At 44.7% G+C, this 26,926-nt stretch overlaps 2 protein-coding genes across 3 annotated transcripts in view; one reads left to right on the plus strand and one right to left on the minus strand.

Moving 5' to 3' along the window:
- RSPH10B (radial spoke head 10 homolog B) overlaps window positions 1-20,903 on the plus strand; it is a 61,784-nt gene extending 40,881 nt beyond the window's left edge. The window contains exons 16-19 of the mRNA XM_047089419.1: window positions 159-307; window positions 2,284-2,377; window positions 19,653-19,851; window positions 20,680-20,903. Coding sequence (XP_046945375.1) covers window positions 159-307; window positions 2,284-2,377; window positions 19,653-19,851; window positions 20,680-20,854 — 617 coding nt within the window. The 3' untranslated portion in view covers window positions 20,855-20,903. The remainder of the gene's footprint in view (window positions 1-158; window positions 308-2,283; window positions 2,378-19,652; window positions 19,852-20,679) is intronic.
- Window positions 20,904-23,802: 2,899 nt separating this feature from the next.
- Window positions 23,803-26,926, minus strand: part of CCZ1 (CCZ1 homolog, vacuolar protein trafficking and biogenesis associated) — a 33,543-nt gene continuing 30,419 nt past the window's right edge. For both annotated transcript variants that reach the window (XM_047089227.1, XM_047089229.1), the window contains exons 13-15: window positions 26,089-26,247; window positions 25,209-25,336; window positions 23,803-24,153 (exon numbers count right to left, since the gene is read on the minus strand). In XM_047089227.1, coding sequence (XP_046945183.1) covers window positions 24,098-24,153; window positions 25,209-25,336; window positions 26,089-26,247 — 343 coding nt within the window. In that variant the 3' untranslated portion in view covers window positions 23,803-24,097. The remainder of the gene's footprint in view (window positions 24,154-25,208; window positions 25,337-26,088; window positions 26,248-26,926) is intronic.

Below are 26,926 nucleotides of genomic sequence, written 5' to 3' on the forward strand. Positions count from 1 at the left end.
GCGGGTGATGGGATATGTTCACTGTGTTGGCTGAGGGGAGCGTTTCACAGGTGGTAGACATGTCAAAAATCATCAAGTAGTACACTGTGGGTGTCACTGACCTGTAAACTATACTTTGTTAAAATCACGTGCGTGTCTCCACGGCAACCAAAAATCCTCTTACGTGTTTGTCCTTGCTCAGAACATCCAGCACAGGAGTTCAAGTGTAGGAACAAGCCAGGAATCTGATCTGCAGGACAGCAGCACCAAGTCCTCTTCAAGCAAGCTAGGACTCATGCTTGACCTCAGCAAAATGAGGAGATCAGAGGTTTGTTGTTGTTGTCTTAGTTTTCTTTTGTTTATTTTTGACAGAGAGAGAGAGCGAAAAGGGGAGGAGCAGAGAGACAGGGAGACACAGAATCCGAAGCAGGCTCCAGGCTCTGAGCTGTCAGCACAGAGCCCAATGTGGGGCTGGAACCCACGAACTGTGGGATCATGACCTGAGCCAAAGTCGGACGCTTAACTGACTGAGCCACCCAGGTGCCCCCAGAGGTTCATATTTACAACCAACCTCATAACAATGGTTACCTGCTTGCAGTATCAGTATCAGTAAGCTTCATGTGCCTCCTGTGTGACGAGCACTCTCTGTGCACTGGTGATCTGCTGGGAAGCGAGAGCCTGAACTCTCGTAGACTTGCCATTCCAGCAAGTGGAGGGAGACAAGTGAGCGGTAGTTATGGCCAAGGCTCCTGGGGTATTTACCAGGTGTGCTCACTTCCCAGTCTGAGCTCAATTAATACTCCCAACCCCCATCGGGTACTCTTACTATCTCTGGGAGGGAGCCCCGGTGCTGGAAGGTTAGGTAACCTGCCCACAGCCACGGGACCAGTAGGGAGTGCAGCTGGGAGTCTTTATGCAGGCAGTCCGCCTCCAGAATGCGCACCCAGGACCACAGTGCTACACTTCCTCACATGAGGCGTGAGCGATGTGGTGGAGATTGAGTGACACGGAGAGGCGGTGACGGGTCTTCTGATGAAGCGACATTTGAGCACGCAACGAGGAAGTGAGGAAGCAAAGCATGTGATCATCGGGAGGAAGACTGGTCTGGGTGGAGGCCCCAAGGTGGAAGCATATTTGGGTTTCTGAAAGGAAAGTGTAGCAGTCAGTGCAGCTGCACGGGAGGGGTCCGGGCACGTGAGCTCAGCGAGGCAGCAGGCCGGACCAGGAGGGCACTGGCCATCGTGAGGACCCGGCTTTCATTCTGAGCGGGACGGGAGGGCCCCGGGGCACAGGATCAGTAGGCCCGCCGGGGCTTCACTGTTGAGGAACCAGTAAGGAAGCTCTTGGAATTATGTGCAGGCCTGTGGAAGGCTGTGAAGTCTGAGAGGGAGAGATGACGAAAGACAGAATGATTCAAAGCTTTTTGGCCCAAAGGACTGGAAGATGTGGTTGCCATTTGCCATGAAGGACAAGGCTGGGGCGGTTTGGGGGCAAAATTAGGGCACTGGTTTTGGACACGTTGGCTTAAGGTGCCGGAGCAGACGTCCAAGTGGTACAGATGGAGACACAAGTCTGGAGTTCAAGGGCCAGATCTATGTGGAGGCAGACATGTGGGTGTGAACAGCATATATATATATATATATATATATATCTATATATATAGTAACTAACATCGTCAATATCTGAACATAGGTACAGTTAACGGTACATAGTAAACCCCTTCCCAACAGACCCAGGGAAGACTTTGAAGTCTGGTTTCTTAGGAAGAACTTTTTTTTTTTTTTTATATATATGAAATTTATTGACAAATTGGTTTCCATACAACACCCAGTGCTCATCCCAAAACGTGCCCTCCTCAATACCCATGGAAGAACTTTTTAATGGATACAATAAATCTGTTATTCATTTCCTTAATTGTATAAGTAGCAATGTTTTATGCACGTTAAAATTAGAAATAGCCTATTTTTTTTAAGTTTGTTTATTTTGAGAGAGACAGAGACAGTGTGAGTAGGGGAGGGGCAGAGAGAGGAGAGAGAGAATCCCAAGCAGGTTCCGCACCATCAGTGCACAGCCCAATATGGGGCTCAAACTCACGAAACCGTGAGATCGTGACCTGAGCCGCAACTGAGAGTTGGATGCTTAACCGACTGAGCCACCCGAGTGCCCCAGAAATAGTTTTGTTAGTTTAAAAAGAATGGCTTTGTTAATAACTTTCTAATTACTTATAATGCAGAAAATTAGTTTGGGCCCACAATGATGCAGAAATCATATTTTGCTTTATGATTTTTTGTTTTTATGTAAAAGCCCAAGATCAGGAAGTCTCTGAGTGATGAAAGAATTTCCAAATTGAATTTTAAATCTCCAGGAAAAGGCCTAACCTTTTTTCTACCTCAAAATGGTGAGTAGTTTCGTTATTGAACTCAAATGTTTGCAAACTGTCACTCGTAAATGATATAAAGTTGATAAAAACATACAAGCGTCTTTTTAGAATGTAATTAGGCTGCCAGGGCTACTTCCAATCCTGACACCCGCTTAACAAAGTTTACTTTCAAGGCCTGATCTTGCTGAGTTTTTTCTGTTTGCCTTTATATTTTTTTCCTGTGTGACTGAGATGTGATTTACGATGCTGCCGAAATTTCAGGTATACGGTATAACGATTTGACACACATATATTGGGAAATGATCGCCAAAGTACGTTTTGTTAACATCCGTCACCTCGTGTGCATAACTGATAAAAAGAAAAAAAAAATTTTTTCCTTGTGATGAGAATTCTTGGGATCTACTCTCTTAACAGTTTTCTTCTGTATCATATGGCAGGGCTGACTATAGTTGTCATGATGTATATCACGTCTTAGTACTTACCTTTCAACCGGAAGTTGACTGCCTTTTGACCACCTTCATCCAATCCTCCTTACCCCCATCCCCAGCCTCTGGTAGCCACAAGTCTGGTCTCTTTTTCGATGAGTTTCTTGTTTTGTTTTTAATTCTACGGGTAAGTAGGAGCATACAGCATTTGTCTTTCTCTCTGGCTGGCTTATTTCACTGAGCATAATGCCCTCAAGGTCCATCCAGGTTGTTACAAATGGCGGGGTTTCCTCCTTTTTAACGAATGAATAAAATTCCATTGTGTCTATTACCACAGCTTCTTTATCCGTTTTTCCACTGGACACCTGGACACTTCGGTTGTTCCCATGTCTTGGCTATTGCAAATGAGGCCGCAGTGAGCATGGGGGCGCAGACATCTCTTCCACATAGTGTCTTCCTTTGGCTATATTCCCAGGAGCGGAATTGTGGGGTTATGTGGTACTTCTGTTTTGAATTTTATGAGGAACCTCCATATGGTTTTCCCCCGTGATTCTACCAATTTACATTCCCTCCAACAGTGTACGAGGGTTCCGCTCTCTCCCCGTCCTCGCCAGCATGTGTTACCTCTGGTCTCTTCGATGCTAGCCATTCTAACAGGTGTGAGGTGACTTCTCACTGTGGTTTTGACTTGCATTTCCCTGATGATGAGTAACGTTGGGCACTTTTTCATGTACCTGTTGGCCACTCCTACATCTTCTTTGGAAAAATGTCTATTCAGATGCTTCATCTATTTTTTTTTCTGTTGAGTTGTAGGAGTTCTTTATATATTTTGGATTCGAAGCCCCTATCAGATATATGGTTTGCAAGTATTTTTTTTCCTATTGCATAGGTTTCCTTTTCATTTTGTGCATTAGCTGAGTTTGATGTCATCCTAGTGGTCTATTTCTCATTATGTTGCCTGTACTTTAGGCATCATATCCAAGAAGTCCTTGCCAAGACCCATGTCAAGGAACTTTTTTCCCTGTGTTTTCTTCTGGCAGTTTTATGGTTTCTAATCTTATATTTAAATTTTTAAATAATTTTTAAAAATTTAGTTTATGGGGCTCTTGGGTGGCTCAGTTGGTTGGGCATCCGACTTCGGCTCAGGTCATGATCTCACGGTCTGTGAGTTTGAGCCCCACATCGGGCTCTGGGCTGACAGCTCAGAGCCTGGAGCCTGTTTTGGATTCTGTGTCTCCCTCTCTCTCTGACCCTCCCCTGCTCATGCTCTGTCTCTCTCTGTCTCAAAAATAAATAAACGTTAAAAAAAAATTAAAAATTTAGTTTCATTCTTTGTATGTAAATGTCCAATTTTCCCAGCACCACTTATTGAAGAGACTATCTTCTCTTCATTGAACATTCTTGGCTTCCTTGTCAAGTACTGACTCTACATACTGGTTTATTTCTGGGCTCTTGATTCTCATCCATTGGTCTATGTGTCTGTTTATATGCCAGTACCATACTATTATGATTACTATACTGTATAGCATAGCTTCAAATCAGGAAGTATGATGCCTCCTGCTTAGTTTTTCTTTCTTGGGATTGCTTTGGCATCTCTTGTGGTTCCAAATACATTTTAGAGCTAATCATGGTCCATGGGTTTGAGCCCCATGTCAGGCTCTGTGCTGACAGCTCAGAGCCTGAAGTCTGCTTCGGATTCTGTCTCCCTATCTCTCTCTGCTCTCGCCCGCTCATGCTCTGTCTCTCAAAATAATAAACATTAAAAAATTGAAATTTTAGAGCTATTTTTTCTACTGCTGTTAAAAATGCCATTGGAATCTTGATAGGGATTGCATTGAATCTATAGATGACTTTTGGTAGTATTGACATCTTAACAGTATTAATTTTTCCAGTCCATGAATGTGGGATACATTTCCATTTATCTTTGTCTTCAGTTTCCTTCACCAGTCTCAAAGTACTCAGAGATCTTTGACCTCTTGGCTAAATTTATTCCTAAGTATTTTATTGTTTTTGATGGTATTGTAAATGGGATCATTTTCTTTCTTTTCCTGACAATTCATTGTTAGTGTATAGCGACCCTATTGATTTTTGTATGTTAATTTTATATCCTGCTACTTTACTGGATTCATTGATGAGACCTATCAGTTTTTTGGTATTTAGGATTTTCTATGTATAAAATCATATCATCTGTAAACAGAGACAATTTTACCTCTTCCTTTTGTATCATGATACTTCAAAATTCTTTTTCTTGCCTAATTGCTCTGGCTAGTACCTTTCAGTATTATGTTGAATAAAAATGGTGAGAGTGGGCATCCTTCTCTTGTTTCTGATTTTAGAGGAAAAGTTTTCAATCTTTGACCCTTGATTATGACGTTAACTGATGGCTTGTAATATATGTTGAGGTTCATTCCTTCTGTATCTAATTGTTCAGAGTTTTTATCATGGGGGTGCATGGGTGGCTCAGTTAAGCGTCTGACTTCAGCTCAGGTCACGATCTCATGGTTCATGAGTTCAAAACCTGCATTGGGCTCTGTGCTCACAGCTCAGAGCCTGGAGCCTGCTTCAGATTCCATGTCTCCCCCTCTCTCTGTCCCTCCCCGCTTGTACTCTGTCTCTCTGCCTCTCTCTCAAAAGTAAATAAACATTGAGTTTTTATCATGAATGGATGTAGAATTTTATCAAGTGCTCTTTCTGTGTTTACTGAGATGGTCAGATAATTTTTTTTCTTTCATTCTATCAATGTGATGTATCACATTTTCATGTTTTTTTCATATGTTTTTCATATGTTGAACCATCCTTGCATCCCAGGGATAAATCCTAGTTGGCCATGGTGAATGATGCTTTTAATGCGCTGAATTCAGTGTGCTAGTATTTTATTGAATATTTTTGTGCTTATATTCATCAGGGATACGGACCTGTAATTTTCTGGTAGTGTCGTTTTCTGGCTTCAGCATCAGTTTAAGGCTGACTGTAAAATGAGCTTGGGGATGTTCCCTCCTCTTCAGTTTTTGGGAAGAGTTTGAGAAGGATTGGCATTAATTGTTTTTCAAATATTTGGCAAAGTTCAACAGTGAAGCTATCTGGTCCTGGGCTTTTCTTTGCTGGGAGATTTTTGGTTACTAATCAACCTTACTGGTAATTGGTCTGTTCAGATTTTCTATTTCTTCTTGAATTTGGTGTTGGTAGGTTGTATGTGCCTAAGAATTTCTCAATTTCTTCTAGTTTGTCCAATTTGTTGGTGTATAATTATTCATAGTAGCCTCTTATGATCTTTATATTTTTGTGGTATTAGTTGTAATGTTTGTTTTCATTTATAATTTTGTTGATTTGGTTCCTCTTTTTTCCTTGGTTAGTCTAGCTAAAGATTTGTCAATTTTATTTTTTCAAAGAACCAACTCTTAGTTCAGTTAGTTTATTTGAATTCTTTCTTGTTTTTTAATGTAGGTGTTTATTGGTATGAACTTCTTTCTTAGAACTCCTTTTGCCGCATCCTATAAGTTTTGGTATATTGTGTTTCTATTTTCATCTATCTCAAGATACTTTAAAATTTCCCCTTTGATTTTTGGATCCATCGGTTGTTCAGGAGAGTGTTAATTTCCATGTGTTTGTGAATTTCTAGTATTCCTCCTGTTACTGATTCCTAGTTTCATATCACTGTGATCAGAGAAGATACTTGGTATGATTTTAATCTTCTTGAATTTGCTAGGACTTGTTTTGTGGCCTAACATATGGTCTATGCTAGAAAATTTTCCATGTGTGCTTAAGAAGAATGTTTATTCTGCTGCTGTCAGAATGTTCTATAAATATCTGTTAGGTCCAATATGGTCTATAGTGTTGATCAAATTTGCTGTCTACTTATTGATTATCTGTCTGGATCACCTATCCACCATTGAGAGTGGGGTATTAAAGTCTCCAACTATTTTTGTATTGCGTATTTCTTCTTTTTGCTCTGTTTTTGTTTTATTTAGGTGCTCTGAAGTTGGGAGTGTAAATACAATTATTATGTCTTCTTGATGGATTGACAGCTTTATCATTATATAACGACCTTCCCTGTCCCTTTTTACCATTTTTATTTTAATTTTTTAAAGTTTATTTTTTTGAGAGAGAGAGGGAGAGAGACAGTGCAAGCAGGGGAAGGGCAAAGAAAGGGAGACGGTCAATCTCAAGCAGGCTCCGCACTGTCTGCGCAGAGCCTGACTTGGAGCTCAAACTCACCAACCATGAGATCATGACCTGAGCTGAAATCAGGAGTTGGACACTTAACCAACTGAACTATCCAGGCACTCATCTTGTTACCATTTTTATATTTGAGTCTGTTACCTGTCTTTTTGGTGGTGTTGTTACCATTTGCTTGAACTATCCTTTCTATGCCTTCACTCTCAGTCTGTGTGTGTGTCTTTAAGGGTAAAGTGAGTTCTTACAGGCAACTTATCGTTGGATTGTGTCTTTTTATCCATTTAGCTATTCTGTGCTTTTGATTGGAGAATTTAATCTATTTACCCTTAATTATTGATAGGTAAGGACTTCCTGCTCTTTTGCTAATTGTTTTCTGATTGTTTCAAAGAAATGCTGTTCCTTATTTTTTATCCTGCTGTGCCTTTTTCATGTTTTTATGTCTTTGGTATTAGTACACTCTTAAAAAGATTTTTTTTAATGTTCATTTTTTTTTGAGAGACAGAGTGCGAGCAGGGGAGGGGCAGAAAGAAAGGGAGACACAGAATCCAAAGCAGGCTCCAGGATCCGAGCTGTCAGCACAGAGCCTGATGCGGGGCTCGAACTCATGAACCACGAGCTCATGACCTGACCCGAATTCAGATGCTTACACAACGCCTCCCAGTATGCTCTTTTTAAAATCACATTCTTCTGTGTTATTACTATAGATTTTCCCCTTGTGGTTACCATAAGGCTCACATAAAATGTCTTTAAATTATAACACCCTATTTTAAACTGATCACTTCATTAGAATTCCTAAACTTTACACTTTTACTTCTTCTCCCCCTCACATTTTAAGTTACTGATATGACTTACCATTTACATATTTTTAATATTGTGTAACTAATAACATGTTATTGTAATTATGGTTATTTTTATTATGTTTTTAAACTTTTGAACTAGAGTTTCAGTGAATTATGCACCATCATTACCATATTACAGAATCAAAGTGTTCACCATTAGCAGTGGGTTTAACACCACCTTCTTGTTTTTATGATGTAAATTAGTGTCATTGAATTTCCACTCAAAGCACTCTCCTTAGCATTTTTAAAAAAAGTTTACATCCAAATTAGCATCTAGTGCAACAATGATTTCAGGAGTAGATTCCTTAGTGCCCCTTCCCCATTTAGCCCATCTCCCCTCCAGTAACCCTCAGATTGTTCTCCATATTTATGAGTCTCTTCTGTTTTGTCCCCCTCCCTGTTTTTATATTATTTTTGTTGCCCTTCCCTTAGGTTCATCTGTTTTGTCTCCTAGAGTCCTCATATGAGTGAAGTCATATGATTTTTGTCTTTCTCTGACTAATTTCACTTAGCATGATACCCTCCAGTTTTCATCCACGTAGTGGCAAATGGCAAGATTTCATTCTTTTTGACTGCCGAGTAATACTCCATTGTACGTGTATACCAAATCTTCTTTATCCATTCAACCATCGATGGACATTTGGGCTCTTTCCATACTTTGGTTATTGTCAATAGTGCTGCTATAAACATTGGGGTTTATGTGCCCGTTTGAATCAGCATTTTCATATCTTTTGGGCAAATACCTGGTAGTGCACTTGCTGGGTCTTAGGGTAGTTCTATTTTTAGTGTTTTGAGGAACCTCCATGCTGTTTTCCAGAGTGGCTGCATCAGCTTGTGTTCCCATCCTTAGCATTTCCTATAAGGCAGGCTTAGTGGTGATGAACTCCCTCAGCTTTTGTTTGCCCAGAAAAGTCTGTCCCTCTCCTTCATTTCTGAAGGACAACTCTGCTGGGTAGAATTCTTGGCTGACCATTTTTTGTTTCCGTATTTGAATAGTTCATTCCATTTCCTCGTGACCTGAAAAGTTTCTGTTGAAAAGTCAGCCACTTGTCATACAGGGGATCCCTTATCTGTAACTTCACACTTGCTCTCAAAATTCTTTGACTTTTGATGATTATAGTGTACATCAGTGTAGCCCCAGGGGGGCTAAACCTATTTGGGGTCTTTGGTCCTTTTCTCTCCTTAGGTTTGGGAAGTTTCCAGCCATTTATTGCTTTAAATCCACTTTCTACCCCTTTCTCTTCTCTTTCTGGAATCCCCATAATGGGAATACTGTTTCTTTTGTGACCCATAAGTCCCATCATCTTTCTTCACCTTTTTTTCTGTTTGCTCTTCTAACTTCAAATGCCCTGTCTTCTGGGTCACTGATTTTTCTGCATGATCAAGTCTGCTTTCAAAGCCTACTATTAAAAAAATAGTAATAGGTACACTTTAGTGGCTCAGTCGGTTGAGTGTCCAACTTCGACTCAGGTCATGATTTCACAGTTCATGGGTTCGAGCCTCACATGAGACTTGCTGCTGTCAGCGTGGAGCCCGCTTCAGATCCTCTGTCTCCCTCTCTCTCTGCCCCTCCTCTGCTCACACTCTCTCTCAAAAATAAACATTAAGATATAGTAATAAAAAATAAAGCTCACTAATGAATTCTTCAGTTGTAGTTTTCAGCTCTAGGATTTCTGGTTTTGCGTTTTTTGATGGCTTCTTTGTTGGACTCGTTTTGTTCTTTCACTGTTTTCTCAATTTTGTGTAGTTGTGCATTCTTTGTAGTTCACTGAACTTCTTCAAGAGGATCATTCTGAATGCTTCAACAGTTCATGGATCTCCATTTCTTTAGGGTCAGCTATCAGAGCTTTATTAGATCTAATTAGCTCTACCGCCCTTTGGTGGTGTCTTATTTACCCGATTTTTCACGATCCTTGATTCCTTACTTTGGTATGTGTGCATTTGAGCAAGCGGTTTCCTCTTTCAGACCCTACAGGTTCGCGTTAGCAGACAGTGGCTCCCCCATCAGCTCGGTTTGGGCGTCGGGATGTGTCTGCTGGTACTTTCCGGGCAGGTGGGCTTGTTATCGGGTCTGTTTTGTGGTGAGGCCAGTGCCCGAGCTCTGAGGTAGGCCGGGGGGAGGGTGAGTGAGAACTGACTGAGAACAGTTTCGGGCGGGACTGGTGGCGTGGTTCCCTGGCCAAGTGAGGCTATAGGATAGGCTTTCCGGTTGTCTGGGTGTTCTGGTCAGGCTTACCAGCTGGTTGGGATTGGGGAGTATACTCAGCTGTAGGCGGAACTATGAATTAGCTTCCCTACCCTGGCGGGGAAGCAGGACGGGGCCCAGGGTCTGCATGGCTTGTTGTTCGGGTACCTGAATCAGGCAAGCACGTACAGTGAATTCCCTGGCCAGGCAGGTTACTCGTTTTTCTCTGTAGACACGGAAAGTCCTAGGCTGTGCTCTCTGTTCAATTGCAGATCTGCTGGGTGGGCTAAAGACTGCTTCGTCCCACCCCCACTCCACCTCATTGCTGGACACAGTGTTATCAATTAGTTTCCTCGGTTGAGTGGAGAGGGAAAACTGCCCCAAGGCGGGCAAGGCTATTCTCTCGTGACCTTGGCTCAAGCCAACCCGTGCTCCCATGTTCCCTGGATTGGCTCTGCAGACTCCCTGCCCCGCTCAGGGTCTGCTCAAGTGTGGCTGGGCTACGCGGCTTTCCAGGTGTTCTGGCCAGGCTTTCTGGCTGCGCGGGGCTGGGAGCTTTACTCAGGCCCTGGGTGGGGCTGTGATCAGCTCCTCTGCTCGGGCAGAGCGGTGGAACCCTCCGTACGTGGCTCTGCCTGCCGTACTTTCTGCTTGAGTGTTGCTGGCCTGTGCCAGCGGGAAGGCAGGTGTCCTTGCCTTCCTGGTCAGATGGGGGCGGTTGCTGTAAGGGAGGCTCTGACGCCGCCGCTCCCCTGCCTGGGCCGGCGCAGCTCTTCATTTGAGAACATGAATCAGGCTGACCCGTACCCCACGGAGTTTCCCCGTCAGACTTCACCGTCGACTTGGTTCTGTAGGGGGGCAAAGACGCTGTCTGGGGACGGCCACTCGGGTGTTGTGGGTAGGGACTGTCTGCCAAGATCTCAGTGCTGTTTCAAGCCCCTCATCCTTCTGTCACAATCAAATCCTCCCGCCGCCCTCCCCTGCCGCCCTGATTCCCTAGCAATTCCATGGGGTGAGACTGGAGCAGGGCTCCCCAAGAAATGACCCACAGTGTGGGGGAGTTGGATGCCTACCCTGGACTCTCTTTTCCCACTGGAGGAAGCACAGGCTCAGGGGAGGCCTCTCAGTTTGACGCTGTGCCAGCCTCCAGGGCGGGGGCTGGGGTGGAGTGTGGTCGGCATGCAGCCATCCCTCTTACCCTTCCAGGGCTGTTTTGCTCTTTGTGGTACAGGGGTGCTTCAGCTTCACCCCTGTATTTGAGGGTTCTCTCGGTGGAGTCTTGTCCATGAGTAGTTGGTGGTTCTTCTTTTGGAAGGGGAGTGAAGTCAGAGAATGACCTATGTCACCATCTGAGTGACGTCACTTCTCTTGGAGTGGACTTTTATTTATTTTTAAATGTTTATTTATTTGAGAGAGAGCGAGCGGGCGGAGGAGGGGCGGAGAGAGAGGGAGACACAGAATCCGAAGCAGCTCCAGGCTCTGAGCTGTCAGCACAGAGCCCGATGGGGGCTCGAACTCGAGAACAGTGAGATCATGACCTGAGCCGCCCGGGCAGCCCTGGAGTGGCCTTTTAGAAGCAGGATCTTACCAAGTTGCATCAGTCTGCCAGGACGCTGGTTCCTCCACATGGGCCCTGCACGTCCACATCTCGAGCCTGATGCTGCTGACTACATCCTTCTACGGTTGAGTTCTCTCGCGCGAGTCTCATGCACTTTTTCTTAAACTGAAGTATAATTACCACAGTATTAGCTTCAGGTGTACAATATGATTCAATAATTGTATACATTACTCTGTGCTCATGAGGATGAGTGTACCCTTGAACCCACTTTTTAAACTTTCACCCATCCGCCCACTTGCCTTTCCGGCAACGACCAATTCTTTGTATTCGAGTTTGTCTCTTTTTTCCTTACTCGTTTGTTTTGTTTCTTAAATTCCACGTGTGAGTAAAATCAAATTGTATTTGTCTGATTTTGCTTAACAGTCTACCCTCACAGTCATCCACGTTGTTGTAAATGGCAAGATCTCATTTTTTTACAGCCGAGTAATATTCCACTGCATGTATATACGTGTATAAATATGTGTATATACGTACATACTTGTGTATAAACATTTATACGAACACAGCTTTATGCATTCACCTATGGATGGACATTTGGGTTGCTTTCCTACGTTGGCTATTGTAAATACTGCTGCGATAAACATAGTGCGTATGTTTTTTCAAAGTAGCGTTTTCATTTTCTTTGGATACATACCCAGTAGCGGAACTCCTGGATCATATGGTAATTTCAATGTTTTGAGAGACCTCCATCCTATTCTCCAGAGTGGCTGCACTAGTTGGCATTCCCACCACCAGGGTACAAGTGCTCCTTTTCCTCCACATCCCTGCCAACACTTGTGTTTTTGACTTTAGCCATTCTGACAAGTGTAGGTGATATCTCCCTGTGGTTTGATTTCCATTTCGGATGATCAGTGATGTTCACCTTTTCTTTCTTTTTTTTTATTTAAAAAATTTTTAATGTTTATTTTTGAGAGAGAGAGAGACAGAGTGTGAGTTGGGGAGGAGGAGAGCGAGAGAGAGACAGAATCCAAAGCAGGGTCCAGGCTCTGAGCTGTCGGCACAGAGCCCGACGCGGGGCTTGAACCCACTAACTGTGAGATCATGACCTGAGCCGAAGTCGGACACTTAACCGACTGACCCACCTAGGCTCCCCTCATCTTTTCATTTGTCTGTTGGCCATCTGTATAATGTCTTTGGAAAAATGTGTATGCAGGTCCTCTGCCTGTTTCTCAATAGGATTATTTGTTTCTGGTGTTGTTTATATATTTTGGATATTAGTCCCTTATCAGATATATCATTTCCAAACATCTCCCATTTGTAGATTGCCTTTTTGTCTTGGTGGTGGTTTCCTTCACAGTGCAAAGGCTTTTTATTTTGGCATAGTCTCAATAGCCTATTTTTGCTTCCTTTTCTCTTGCCTGAGGAGACACATCTAGAAAAATGCTGCTAGGGCTGATGTCAGAGAAAATACTGCACATGTTTTCTTCTAGGAGTTTTCTGGTTAAGTCTTTAACCCATTTTATTTTTGTGTATAGTGTGAGATGGTTTTTAAAGATGCTCAAGTTAAAAACAATGAAACTCTGAATTGGTGCCTCATATTCCTTATATATTTTTTACATTAAAAGAATTAAATCCAAGTTAACATAGTGTAATAATAATTTCAGGAATAGAATTTAGTGATTCATCAATTACATATACCACCCAGTGCTCAGCCCAACAAGTGTCCTCCTTAATGCCCCTCACCCCTTTAGCCCTTTCCCCCACCCAACACCTCACCAGCAACCCTCAGTTTTCTGTATTTAATAAGAGTCTTTTATGGTTTGTCTCCCTGTTTTTATATTAATTTTGCTTCCCTTCCCTTATGTTCATCTGTTTTTTTATCTTAAATTCCACACGAGTGAAATCATATATTTGTCTTTCTCTAATTTTGCTTAGCATAATACCCTCTAGTTCCATCCATGTGGTTGTAGATGGCAAGATGTCATTCTTTATGATCGCTGAGTAACATTCCATTGTACATAGATACCAAATCTTCTTTATCCGTTCATTAGTCGATGGACATTTGGGTTCTTTCCATACTTTGGCTATTGTCAATAGCACTGCTATAAACATTGGGGTATATGTGCCTCTTTGAATCAGCATTTTCGTATCCTTTTGGGCAAATACCTGGTAGTGCAATTGCTGGGTCATAGGGTAGTTCTATTTTTAGTTTTTTGAGGAACATCCATACTGTTTTCCAGAGTGGCTGCACCAGTTTGCATTCCCACCAACAGTGCAAAAGAGATCCTCTTTCTCCACATCCTCACCAACATCTGTTGTTGCCTGAGTCGTTAATTTTAGTCATTCTGACAGGTGTGGGGTGGTATTTTTTTTTTAATGTTTATTTATTTTGAGAGAGAGAGAGAGAGAGAGACAGAGTGTGAGCAGGGGAGAGGCAGCGAGACAGAATCAGAAACAGGCTCCAGGCTCTGAGCTGTCAGCACAGAGCTGGATGCCAGGCTTGAACTCATGGACCCCAATATCATAACCTGAGCTGAAGATGGATGCTTAACCAACTGAGACACCCAGGCATCCCTCTCATTGTGGTTTTGATTTGTATTTCCCTGATGATGAGTGATGTTGAGCATCTTTTCATGTGTCTGTTTGCCATCTGGATGTCCTCTTTGGAAAAGTGTCTGTTCATGTCTTTTGCCCATTTCTTCACTGGATTTTTTTGGGGGGGTGGGGGTGTTGAGTTTGATATACTCTTTATAGATTTTGGATACTAACCCTTTATCTGATATGTCATTTGCAAATATCTTCTTCCATTTTGTTGGTTGCCTTTTACTTTTGCTGAGTGTTTCCTGTGCTGTGCAGAAAGTTTTTATCTTGATGAGGTCCCAATGGATCATTTTTGCTTTTGTTTCCCTTGCCTCTGGAGACCCATCAAGTAAGAAGTTGCTGCATTTGAGGTCAAAGAGATTGTTGCCCATTTTATTTTGATGGCTTCCTGTCTTATGTTTAGGTCTTTTGTCCTTTTGATTTTTAGGTATGGTGCTGTCCAATTTTCCCAACCATTTGCTTGAAGAGAGTGGTCTTTTTTCCACTGGATATTCTTCCCTGCTTTGTCAAAGATTAGTTGGCCATTCCTCCTAATGTTCTCTCTTTTCCTGGTAAAATACTTCTAGCATTCTATCTGCTGCCTCCTCTTCTCCAACTCCCAAGTGATTACTCGGCCCTTTTCACACTGGCTTCCAACTTAACCTCTCTCCTTTTGCTGGGGTAGTCCAATGCTACTGTACTCTTCCTATTAAAGAAGGGTCAAGTGTGTGTAGTTAAAAAAAAAAAAAGTAAAGTATTATACAACCCCTTCAACATTAAAAGCAAAATCAAAGTGGGGCGCCTCCGTTGGTTGAGCATCTGGATTTTGGCTCAGGTCATGAACCCAGGGTTGTGGATTGAGCCCAATGTTGGGTTCTGTGCTGAGCGTGGAGCCTGCTTAAGATTCTCTTTCTAACATGAAAAGCAAAAACACAATGACAACAAAAAGCCCAACTAAATATGAGGTCCCCTATTCAAAATAATTCTCAGAGAAAAATGAAATTACATTTCTGAAAATAATTAGAAAATTGAAATAATGTAAACATTCCCTAAGAGACATGGTTAAACTATAACCCAAGAAAATGTATAGTATTAATATGTTTTCGCTATTAAGAAAACCTAAACATTCAGCCCAAAAGGGTAGAAGGGAGGAGTAATAAAATACAGGAGAGCATCAGGGGGCGCCTGGGTGGCTCAGTTGGTCGAGTGTCCAACTTCCGCTCAGGTCACCATCTCGAATTTCTTGGGTTCGAGCCCCATATTGGGCTGTGTGCTGATGGCTCAGAGCCTGGAGCCTGCTTGGGATTCTGTGTCTCCCTCTCTCTCCCTCTCTGCCCCTCCCCCACTCATGTTCTGTCTCAAAAATAAACATTAAAAAATAAATAAGTAAATAAAAATGAGAGCATCAAGGTGCCTGGGTGGCTCATTCAGTTAAGCAACCGACTCTTGTTTTCGGCTCAGGTCCTGGTCTCGCAGTTGGTGGGACTGAGCCCTGCGACAGACTTTGCACTGACAGCATGAAGCCTGCTTGGGACTCTTTCTCTTCCTATCTCTCTGCCCCTCTCCACTCTATGCTTTCTCTCTCTCTCAAAAATAAATAAACCTTAAAAAATGCAAGGAGAGCAGGAGGAAGGCATTACCCAAAAAATTCACAAGTTATACATAACAAAAATATTAAAATTACATGAAGAACCAGCTTTCGGAATGATCAGTTTTAGTGAGAAGACAGAGGTCTGTGATCCTAATGCAGAGTGAAAGTGAGAGAACACATAAAGTCTCAGAAGGAAAAAGTACCCACAGACAAGATTTTTTCTTTTTTTTTTTTTAAATTTTTTTTTCAATGTTTTTATTTATTTTTGGGACAGAGAGAGACAAAGCATGAACGGGGGAGGTGCAGAGAGAGAGGGAGACACAGAATCGGAAACAGGCTCCAGGCTCCGAGCCATCAGTCCCGAGCCTGACGCGGGGCTCGAACTCACGGACCGCGAGATCGTGACCTGGCTGAAGTCGGACGCTTAACCGACTGCGCCACCCAGGCGCCCCAAGATTTTTTCAAGTATAGGAAAAAGTATGCCCTATACATCTCTAAGCTAATAAATCTGAAAAATTTGGGGGCGCCTGGGTGGCTCAGTTGGTTAAGCATCTGACTTTGGCTCAGGTCACGATCTCATGGTCCGTGAGTTCGAGCCCTGCGTCGGGCTCTGTGCTGACAGCTCAGAGCCTGGAGCCTGTTTCGGATTCTGTGTCTCCTCTCTCTGCTCCTCCCCCACTCATGCTCTGCCTCTTTCCTTCAAAAATAAAAATATTTTTTAAAAATTTAATAAATTTGAAAATTTTGAGTTATTTTCTAGGTTAATAACAAAAATAGACTCGGGATAATACAAAAAACCTGAATGATCATGGGGGAAAAACTGTCCAAAAATTACTCTCCTAAATTGAATTTTATGATAAAAAAATTTAAGAAAGTACCAATATAAGAATTATTCTTATATTCTTATTTTTAAAACTCCAAAGCATAAAAAACCCTTTCAATTCATTTAACAAAATCTGTATAACCCAAGACCTGAAAATCTAGTAAGAAAAAATGAAAGTGACAGATTCCCGTTTATCCCTTGGGAAAGAGTCGGGGGAGGTGCGCATGAAAACCAGCGGAGCGGGAAGGTCAGGGACTTGGTTATAATCTCTGAGTTCCCAGAGCCTAAATAGTGCCATGTTGATGAAACCTAGACATTACTAATTCAAAAGTTCCTTTTAATCCACAGGCTCTTTCTTCTGCGTGATCCACTCTGTGGGTGATGCTCTACTGTGCTTCCATTTCATGCAGCCCCACGATTTGTTTGGTTGTGATTTTCCACGTCCTTTTCATAAACTGCTTTTGTTCGTATGCTGTTTTCCTGATTTCACTGCACCGTCTTTCCGTGTGAGCTTGTAGCTCCCGGAGTGTCCATCCAATGGCTATCGTAAACGTTCAGGTCAGTCTGGGGCTGGTTACTGGAAGACTGTGACCCGTGATGGCGTCACGTTTCCTAGACAGTTCGTGTTCCTTGAAGCCTTGTGTTTCTGTCTTTGCATCTCAGGAATCAGTCACCCCCTAGTGTCTACTAAGAGTATTTTCCATCAGCCTTGCTAGGGGTTGAGGCTTTGTCAGACCACCTAAGGACACACCTGCTCCACCTTCCTTGGTCTCTCTTGTGGCAGAATTCAGAAGGCCTCCTGTGTTCTCATGATCCTGCAACGTACCAGGCCGAGTGCTGGCAGCCTCCCTCTTGCTTTTCCAAAGCCGGTGCTAACACGCAGGTTTGGGGTCTTTCCCTGGCCCACGTTCTGTGAGTGCTCCCCAGCTCACTGTCACTACTGGTATGTGGGTGGCGTGTGTGGAGTGTGGGAGGTGGCGCCAATGACCTTGCTTTCTTCGCGCATTTGTTCTTGGATGTTCCACACGAACGGCAGCATAGGTCTTTTGCATCTGGCTTCTTTCACTTATTTTGGGATTCATTCACGTTGTAACGTTTATTTTGTTCCTTTGTATAGCTGAGTAGCGTCTCATTGTCTGAATAAACCACATTTTATCTGTTCATCAGTTGACGGACAGTTGGGCTAACGTGAAGAGTGAAAAGGACAAGGCTCGGAGGACATATTTTCACTTTTCTTGGATAGCTAGCTAGCAGTGGAATTGTGTCATATGCTAAGTATATGCTTAACATTTAAAATAAATTGGGGCGCCTGGGTGGCTCTGTCAGTTGCACGTCCAACTCTTGATTTCTGCTCAGGTCATGTCACTGTTGTGGGATAGAGCTCTGCCTCAGGCTCTGTGCTGGCGGCTTGGGACTCCCTCCCGCTCTATCCCTCCCCTGCTTGCTGTCTCTTAAAATAAATACACATTTAAAATAAACAGCCAGGCTGTTTTCCTAAATTGGCTGTGCCGTTCTCTATGCCACCAGCGATCTAGGAGGACCTTTCTCTATGTCCCCTCCAACACTTAGTGGTGTCTTTAAGTTTTTTCATTGAATTGTGCCACTGAGGCCAAAGATAGGAGCTATTTTTGTCACCTGGATACAAGTCATTGTTTCATCTGGTAGGTTTTGCACTTGATCTTAGCCAAAAGGCCGAGAAGCGATCATCTGGTAGGTTTTGCAGGTATTTTCTCCCAGTGTGTGGCCTCTTATTCCGTAATTATTTGCCTGTGGAAAAGCCACAGCCTATCACTGCACGCTTACTTGTCCCAACGCGTCTGTGAGGAGGGTACCCCACGGTTCCGTTATTGCAGATGAGGGAGCTTGGGCACAACTAGTAAGGGGCAGAGCCGAGCCTGACTCTGACTGGTCTGGTCTCGTCCGTGCTCTGAACTGCTGTGCTCTGCTGCTGAAGCCAGAGGCCGTGCAAGCCCCTCGACGTGGTGCCCAGAGTCTGGACCCGGCTCAACAATCACAGTGAGTCGCTCTTCATCAGTTACCTCCACGCCCAGCACTCCCCCACGCCTTGGCAGGCAGCGGGTTACGCGGATGTTCGAGAACCTAGGAACTCGGGAAGCGCAGATGAAGGCTTCCCTTGGTCTTTGTAAGACCTGGCTGTGGTATAAAGTCTCTTCCTGTCAGCGTCCCACTCCGTGCCCTCCACGTGGCTCTTGGGACAGGAGGGTGAATTGCAGACAGGCCCTACCTTTCCGTCATACCTGTCCCCACCTGCCTCACCCCTGCCCGCCCTCACACAGCACAGAAACCCAAGCTATAGACACAGTCTAAAATACTTGCTGTCTTGAGAGATCCCGGAGTTTCCTGATATTGTAAAACTACCCAAAGCCCGATCTTTCCAGAATCAACTATGAAACACATTCCAAAGTAGACGTCTGTTGGTCCCACTGGATGGGAAGCAACTCCTACGAAGTCAGTCATTTTACCCACGTTCTTATTCAATTCGGAGTTAAAAATCCTTTATTTTCTCAGTGAAAATTGCCTTTAAAGACAATGGATGCAAAAACAGAGGGTTTTTTTTCCCTGTGAAACATGGAAAATGCAAATTTTCCATAGTTTTAATTAAAAAAAATTTTTTTTCCATAGTTTTAATTTTAGAAAACCAAAATACTTATACCATTTACAGAAAAATACCAGGAGACTCAAAATGTCGATGATCAAAGCTCTGGTCTACTGCCCCCCGCCTTGTTTCAGGTTGTCAGTAAAAATTTTATGGTTCCCTCCCAAGGTTGTGGGGAGCACAGCATCACCCCATTGTCCGGGCCATGAGGACACTTAGCCCTTGTAGGAAGTGGAAGACCTGAAATTGTATTCGTGCTGATTTTTTCTATTTTTGTTTTTTGAGTTTTTTTGTTTTTGTTTTTTGTTTTTTTGAGAAAGTGAGCACGAGTTGGGGAAGGGCAGAGGGAGAGAGAGAGAGTCCCAAGCGGACTCCGCTCAGTGCAGAGCCTGACTCGGAGCTCGATCCCACAACCTGAGCGCAAACCAAGAGTGGGCCGCTTAACCGCCTGAGCCACCCAGGTGCCCTTCATGCTGATTTCAGTTAAACTTTCTTCCAGAGAGAAAAGAGAAATCTAAGGACGAACAAAAGGAAAAACTCACCGTCTGGATCACGAGTATGTATATCTTTTTTGTGAACATGCTTTTCCACGCACACAAACGTGTAGAAGCCCTCAAGGAGAAAGTCAGCAAAGACCGGCTACAGGACGCGGCCACGGCCCATCGGCGGAGGCTGGAAAACGAAGAGCTGGAAGCCAGGTGACCTACCAGAGCCCTTCAGCCCCCCTCCTGTAGGAGCCTCCCTTGCCTTGCCTTCCCGTCTTTACACGTGTGTGGCTTCCTGAGGGAGGCAGCTCTTCCCCTGGCACCGAGAACATGGGACGGCAGGGAAGGGTCCTGCTTGCGGCCATTGGCTCACTTGGGGGGTGAGGATGCCTGGGCCCCAAGGCTCCCACGGAGCACAGAGGCCCACGGGGCTAGGCTGCCGGGTTCAGATCCCAACCCTACCCCTTGACACGTAGGTGGCCCCGGGCAGGGCCCGTCACCATGCCTCAGTTTCCCCATCTGTAAGTGGACACGAACCCCCATAGGGCTGTGGTAAGGATTTAGTGAGCCGATGCTGTAAAGTGTCAAGAACAGTGCCTGGCACGTGGTGAGCAACCCCTACCTGTTGTTTGGCTACCTTTCTAGAACCACGGTCGAGAACCGTACAGTCATGTCTGTCCAGGGTGCTGAAGCCTGCTCTTTGCAAAGCATGCCTTGAGCCTGTTGGCAAAGAAAGCATTAAACTATACTTCAGGGCAAAGACCCCGAGATTTTTAAAGGCCACGTACTAGCGGCTAAGTTGCTACAGAGGAAAGGGGTTCAGAAGTCTGTTCGGCTATGTGAAAATGTCATTCCGGACTGTCTGGGTATGGCATCACTTTCTATTTCAGGCAAAGTGATGAGAGTTTACAGTTTTGCTTGCAAAAACTGTTGAAATCTAGGTGTGGCCTACTTTACACCAAATATAGCATAAAACGGGTTTTGAGATTGCAAAATAAAAAGTAAATAAGGCTACCTTCCTGGGTTTGCTTCTTGCCCTAGGCTGAATAGCTTGAGAGAGGAAGAGACCAAAAAACAAGACTCTGAGGTGGACATCACTGTGATCAAGGAGCCGGTCGACGCCCCGTCCTCCAGTTTCACATCGAGCCCCCCTAAAGAGGACACCGTGGTGTCCCAATCCAGCAAGCCCGTCACAAGCAAGAAGAAGAGAAAGTAACAGTTACTGGGTTTGTAAACGAACCCCAAGAACGAGATGTAAAAGCTTAGAACCAAAGCTCTGTAACACGTTTCCTAATAAAATTGTGTTGTACCTCGTTTTAGTGTTTTTGAAATAACTGCCTGGGCCCACTGCAATTCAGGTTTCTTACACAGTTAAATCACGGACATGCCTGAAAACAGAGCTGAATGAAAATACACACATGGGTATTAAATGAGCATGCGTTCAATGTTTTTTTTTTTAATCCAAGTACTGTATCGGTGATGAAATTTAGAATCTGATAAAACTTATCGGAAGACAGGTGGTAGTGTACAAATTTAAACATTTCTTCAGGCCCCCTGCCAAGCCTGGACACCCCCCCCCCCCCCCCCCCCCCCCCGCTTTGCCCCTGTAAGTGACCCACGTGCAAGTCCTACCTGTCCTCACGTGCGGCCTCTTCTCCGGCCCCGTGCCTTCCCCTTCCCGTGCAGACACCGAAGGGACGAAACACCAAGGCAGAAAAGCTGACGAACAGGTGTGCTCAGCACTAAGTGAAACTTTACGTCTCAGACACTGTTATGCTAATGATTTGTGTTAAATATAAGAGTGACCACCCGAAGCATAAAAATACACTCTACGGCTTCCAAACTAGCAGAGGGAAGGAAACAATCATTCAACATGAAGCTGGGGAAATGGGAAAACAACAAAGAGGCTGGGAACCGAAATCGCCAGAGATGGTGGGACAGTGCCAATATACCTCCCCAGTGTGAGCAGGTTCCCTTCCCAATCCCCCCCATATCATTAGCTGGGTTCAAAATAGAAACTCATCTCGGGGCACTTGGGTGGCTCAGTTGATTAAGCATTTGACTTCGGCTCAGGTCATGATCCCACAGCTCATGAGTTCAAGCCCCACATCAGGCCTGCTTCGGATTCTGTCTCTCTCTGCCCCTCCCCTGCTCACGCTCTCTTATAAATAAACATTTAAACAAAAACAAAAAACAAAAATAGAAACTCATTTCAATGTTATTCTTTATAAGAAAACCCTCTTGGAGGGGCGCCTGGGTGGTGCAGTCGGTTAAGCGTCCGACTTCAGCCAGGTCACGATCTCGCGGTCCGTGAGTTCGAGCCCCGCGTCAGGCTCTGGGCTGATGGCTCAGAGCCTGGAGCCTGTTTCCGATTCTGTGTCTCCCTCTCTCTCTGCCCCTCCCCCGTTCATGCTCTGTCTCTCTCTGTCCCAAAAATAAATAAACGTTAAAAAAAAAAATTAAAAAAAAATAAATAAATAAATAAAAAAAAAGAAAACCCTCTTGGAGCACCTGGGTCCTTGGTTAAGCATCCCAACTCCATCTTGGCTCACGGTTCATGGGTTCGAGCCATGCATCGGGCTCCATGTTGACGGTGCGGAGCCTGCTTGGGATTCTGTCTCTCCCTCTCTGCCCCTCCCCTGTTCTCTCTCAAAATGAACAAACAACAAAGGATAAAAATAGAGATGGAAAAAGATGGACCAGGAAAATCTAATCAAAATGACTGGAATCGTGAGCAATATTAAGAACAGAATTTAAAGGAAACATCTGAATAGGGATAAAACTAGAAATAATGATAAAAGGACCAACAACAAAAAGACGCAGGATTCCTCAACATCTTACATACTAGCCTTGCAAAAGCTAAAGGATTACAGAGAAGAAACAGATCAAAAAGACAGTTATTTAGGGGGGATATAGATATTTTTAGCAAGCAAACTAAAAAGTTTGAACACACAAGAATGCAACAGAGGATAAACACGGACTATGTTTTATGGTCAAAAGTACAACTTTGAAGGATGCATTTCCAGATGATGATGTAATTATGCTGCAATTACTAAGTCAGCAACGAACACTCAACACAGGAAGCCTGTCGCTGGAAACTAATAAAACACAACCTCAAGTAGCTCATGGGATAAGAGTGATTCGTGATTTCATAACCGAAACCGTACATTATGTAAGACACGAGAGCGACAAGAGTACTCCAGGTGGACGAGAAGCCATCCGTCCTCCGCCCTGACAGCGGGCTCATGCGGGCTGCCTGAGGGCCAACAGTGAGGAGCCCCGCCTGGAGCTGGGGTGGTACGTTTTCCCAGACCGTGCCTGGCTAGCTTCCGCCCAAACTGGGATGTCGAGACTACCAACAGTAGGTTAACTTAGGTAAAACCCAGGGGTGCCTGGGTGGTTTAGTCAGTTAAGCGTCCGACTTTGGTTCAGGTCATGACCTCACGGTTCATGAGTTCAAGCCCTGCATCAGGCTCTCTGCCTGACAGCTCAGAGCCTGGAGCGAGTATTTTAAAAATTAATTAAAAAACCCTTGGCTCAGAGCTTGGCATAGTGCAAGGCAAGAAATAGGATCTCTGGGGGCACCTGGCTGGCTCAGTTGGTTAAGCTTCCGACTTCAGCTCAGTGATGATCTCACAGTTCGTGAGTTCGAGCCCCACGTCGGGCTCTGTGCTGACAGCTTGGAGCCTGGAGCCTGCTTCGGATTCTGTGTCTTCCCTCTCTCTCTGCCCCTCCCCAGCTGGTGCTCTGTCGCTAAGATAAACAAACATTAAAAAAATTTTTTTTAAATTAAATCCAGCCAGACTACATCTCAGCTGTGAAGACACAGGCAGTTGTGACCCCTCAGGGTTCTACAGGACACGTGCAGAACGCTTTATGTTTAGACCATGGCTGGGGCACTTTCGTGAAGTTCTATTATACGTGGTCTAAAAATCACATCAGTACTCAAGAGAAAAACCAAGGTCTAGTAATTACTTTGGGCAAATGCCTCAGAGTTCGCCCCTGCAGGTCTAGTGACCGTGCGGGGGGGTGGGGGGGAGAGGGGCGAATTCTGGGAGCTCTCGCAGCTCTAGAAAATCCCCAAGGATGAGCCACAGCCAGCGCCCACTGGGCGGAGTGGTCTACAAACAAACAACAGGCGCGAGACTCCAAGCAAAACCAGAATTTTAAAAACCTTAACAATTTATTAGTCTTATTTCCCAGTAAAATATTCACATAATGTCAAAAGAATGGAATGATGGGAGATGTAGCCGACTACCTTTAATTATTTCCACATAAATATGTAAAATCTAAAAACCCCAGGGGATCATCAGACTGAGTAGAAATTTGATTCTTCAAAGCAAGTATTGCTTTACTATTGTCATTAATTCAGTCAATAATATGACCGAGAACCTGCAGTGGTAAACAGAATGCCTGCTGAGTTGTTTTTTTAAAAGATGTCCCGGCGAGCCGTTATCCGTCAATCCAGGAAGAATATGTTATTGAACTGCGTCGCACAAAGTTTCTTCACCTCTTCTGCAAAAGACAGAAACAGGGAGTGAGAAACAGAGGTTTTCACTGGAAAGGTTCTATGACACAGACTGGTCCCTTAAACTCTTCTGGAATACAGCTGCCAGCAAATGGCCGCATTTGCAGACCTTCAGTCTCAGGCCTGGGCAAGAAACGTTCATGAGTCAAGACAATGGGGAAAAAAAGCCTACTGTCCCTGGGACCTCAGTGCCGTGTCACAGCCACAGGCCACTCCTCCGGGCCCGGGAAGTGCACGCCCAGCCCCGCAAGCGCCTGAGACACCCACAGGCTGGGGGCTGCAGCCCAAGTCTAAAATGTTGGGTGCCACGCCCCAGAAACCCTAGCTGCCACCCGGGCCGTAGTTCAAGTGCTCCGCGGAGGCGGCGCCATCGTGACGCCACTCAATTCCCACTGCACCCGGGGCCGCGTTTCCTGCGGTTTCTAACGCGCACGAGTCTCACTAGAGGCACCGATGGGAGAGACGAACCGTGTCCCAGCAGACACGTGCGGAGAACGAAACCTCAAACCTCACTGTGGTCCATGCGGCGCTCTCCCAAACGTCCCACTCCTTGCTCCAGGCCATATGCGGTGCAGCAAGGGAGCGGAGGCCGTGAAGGGGACACGCTCCCCCCTCCGCCAGCGCAAAGAGCTGTGAGGATCAGCCAAGGCCGGTGCTGGAACAATGCGCGCACGGGGGCCTGGAAGCTGCCAGTGAACCGGCCCGCCCTGCCACGGGGTGGGTCTTCGTCACCGGGGATCAGAGTGGACATCTGTATACACACTGTATGAAGCCACAGGATTTTTTTTTTCTTTTAGCATTACAGAAAATCATTTCCTTTGGCCGGTGCCAAGTTTCCGAAACACAGGGACATTTTCCACAGGAAACGTGAAAACTTTTTCAAGGAACTTTTTCAAGGAACTGTGCTTCTGGAGAACACAGGATGGACCAAAGGACGGTTTCCTTTGACATCAACAGCCGTGTCTCCTCTCTAGCGGGTTTCCGACCACAGTGAAAGGACAGACAGCGGCGAAGTTCTGCACCACGCCCAGCTTCTATTTACCATTTACTTCGATCAGGTTTGCATTTTTTTGATTCAGGATAACATACAGCTCCCGCTGGTCAGACTTCTTCCCGACCACCCAGTAGTCGCTCATTGCTTTTACGATGATCTCCTCGTCTTCATCCACTCTGCAAGACAAGGGTTCCAACAGGCAACAGTGTGTTAGCTGTTTAGCTGCAGCGTGATCGACACACACTCTCACATGAGAAACCGGAAACTAGGGGTGCCTGGGTGGCTTAGTTCACGGAGCGTCGACTCTTGATTTTGGATCAGGTCATGATCTCACGGTATGGTTTGTGAGACTGAGCCCCGCATTAGTCTCTGTGCTCTCGGCTGATTCTCTCTCTCAAACATTAAAAAACTGTGCTCGCTTCGGCAGCACATATACAAACATTAAAAAACTAAAGCAAAAACCTTTGAAGAAAAACAAAAGAAACCAGAAACTAGCCATCTGAAAAGTCTGGGGAGTCCCATGCAAGTGGCCAGTGACCCGGGGGCCTCCTCTACTCTGTTCGCAAGTGGGGCCCTCTGCAGCGGCTCTGGGCCACTCGGCTTCGATGAGGATTCCTTCAGCGCCTCTTCTCCCGTTAGAAAGAGGACACCTCGGGGCACCTGGGTGGCTCAGTCGGTTAAACGTCTGACTTCGACTCAGGTCATGATCTCACGGTCCGTGAGTTCGAGCTCCGCGCCGGGCTCTGTGCTGACAGCTCAGAGCCTGGAGCCTGCTTCAGATTCTGTGTCTCCCTCTCTCTCTGACCCTCCCCCGTTCATGCTCTGTCTCTGTCTCAAAAATAAACGTTAAAAAAAAAAAATTAAAAAAAAAAAAAAGGGGGGGACACCTAATCTGAGAAGTCCGAATTCGAGAAGTTGTTCGAATTACCTGGTAAAGTCACTGTTGATGTCACCCAGAATCTTCATCAAATCCGGATGCACGGATGTGAGTGACACACTAGGGGTTTTCCTCATGTGAATTGTACTTTTCTCTGCTAAATTCATATGGTTGAAGTAGATAAACTTAAACTGGGGCTCTTTCTCAGACCTGTGAAAACATGTCATCAAAATGGTAACATTCTCAAAGAATAATTCTCCAAACAATACAACCACATTGTTAAAACCTTAAATCCATGTAGCTACGTAAGGCCTTATATTTTCGACGTCTGGGCCTTCAAATCAAGAATCTCAGTGAAGACGTAACAGGCTCTTCATTCCCTAGTAACTTATTTGAGATCCATGAGGTATTCAATAGGATGGAATTTTCCAGAAAGCTGAAGCTTAGCTTTTGAAAAACCAGTACTATAACCACTCTGCAATAACAGTGCTTTGGAAATGGCAATCGCTTGATTATTTGCTGCATTTTGAATTTTTGGAAATAAATGCAAACTCAATACAGGCCATCTGTCTTCCAGCAGAGGGGTCAGCAAACAGATTAGTGGCCCTGGGACCAAATGTGGCCTTTTTTTTTTTTAAATCAAGTTTTATTGCAACGTGGCCGTCCCCGTATGTTCGGGTATTGTCTATGGCCACTTTCTGCAACATATACAGCCGAAAGAATCTGAAATATGTATTATTTGGCCCTGTGCAGAAGTTGTTTGCTGACCCGTTTTAGGAGAGTGACAGCTCATTTATCTCCATCCTGGGGGATGAACGTGCCGTGCCCCCTGTGTTTAATCCGCCACAGAACTGCAGTTGGCTAGTCTGAGTCACAAAGCTCTCATCAC

The sequence above is a fragment of the Lynx rufus genome, unplaced genomic scaffold, assembly GCF_022079265.1.
Source record: "Lynx rufus isolate CCGP_SWC_20201006 ecotype Redwood Valley unplaced genomic scaffold, mLynRuf1.p SCAF_27, whole genome shotgun sequence".
Classification (NCBI taxonomy): domain Eukaryota; kingdom Metazoa; phylum Chordata; class Mammalia; order Carnivora; family Felidae; genus Lynx; species Lynx rufus.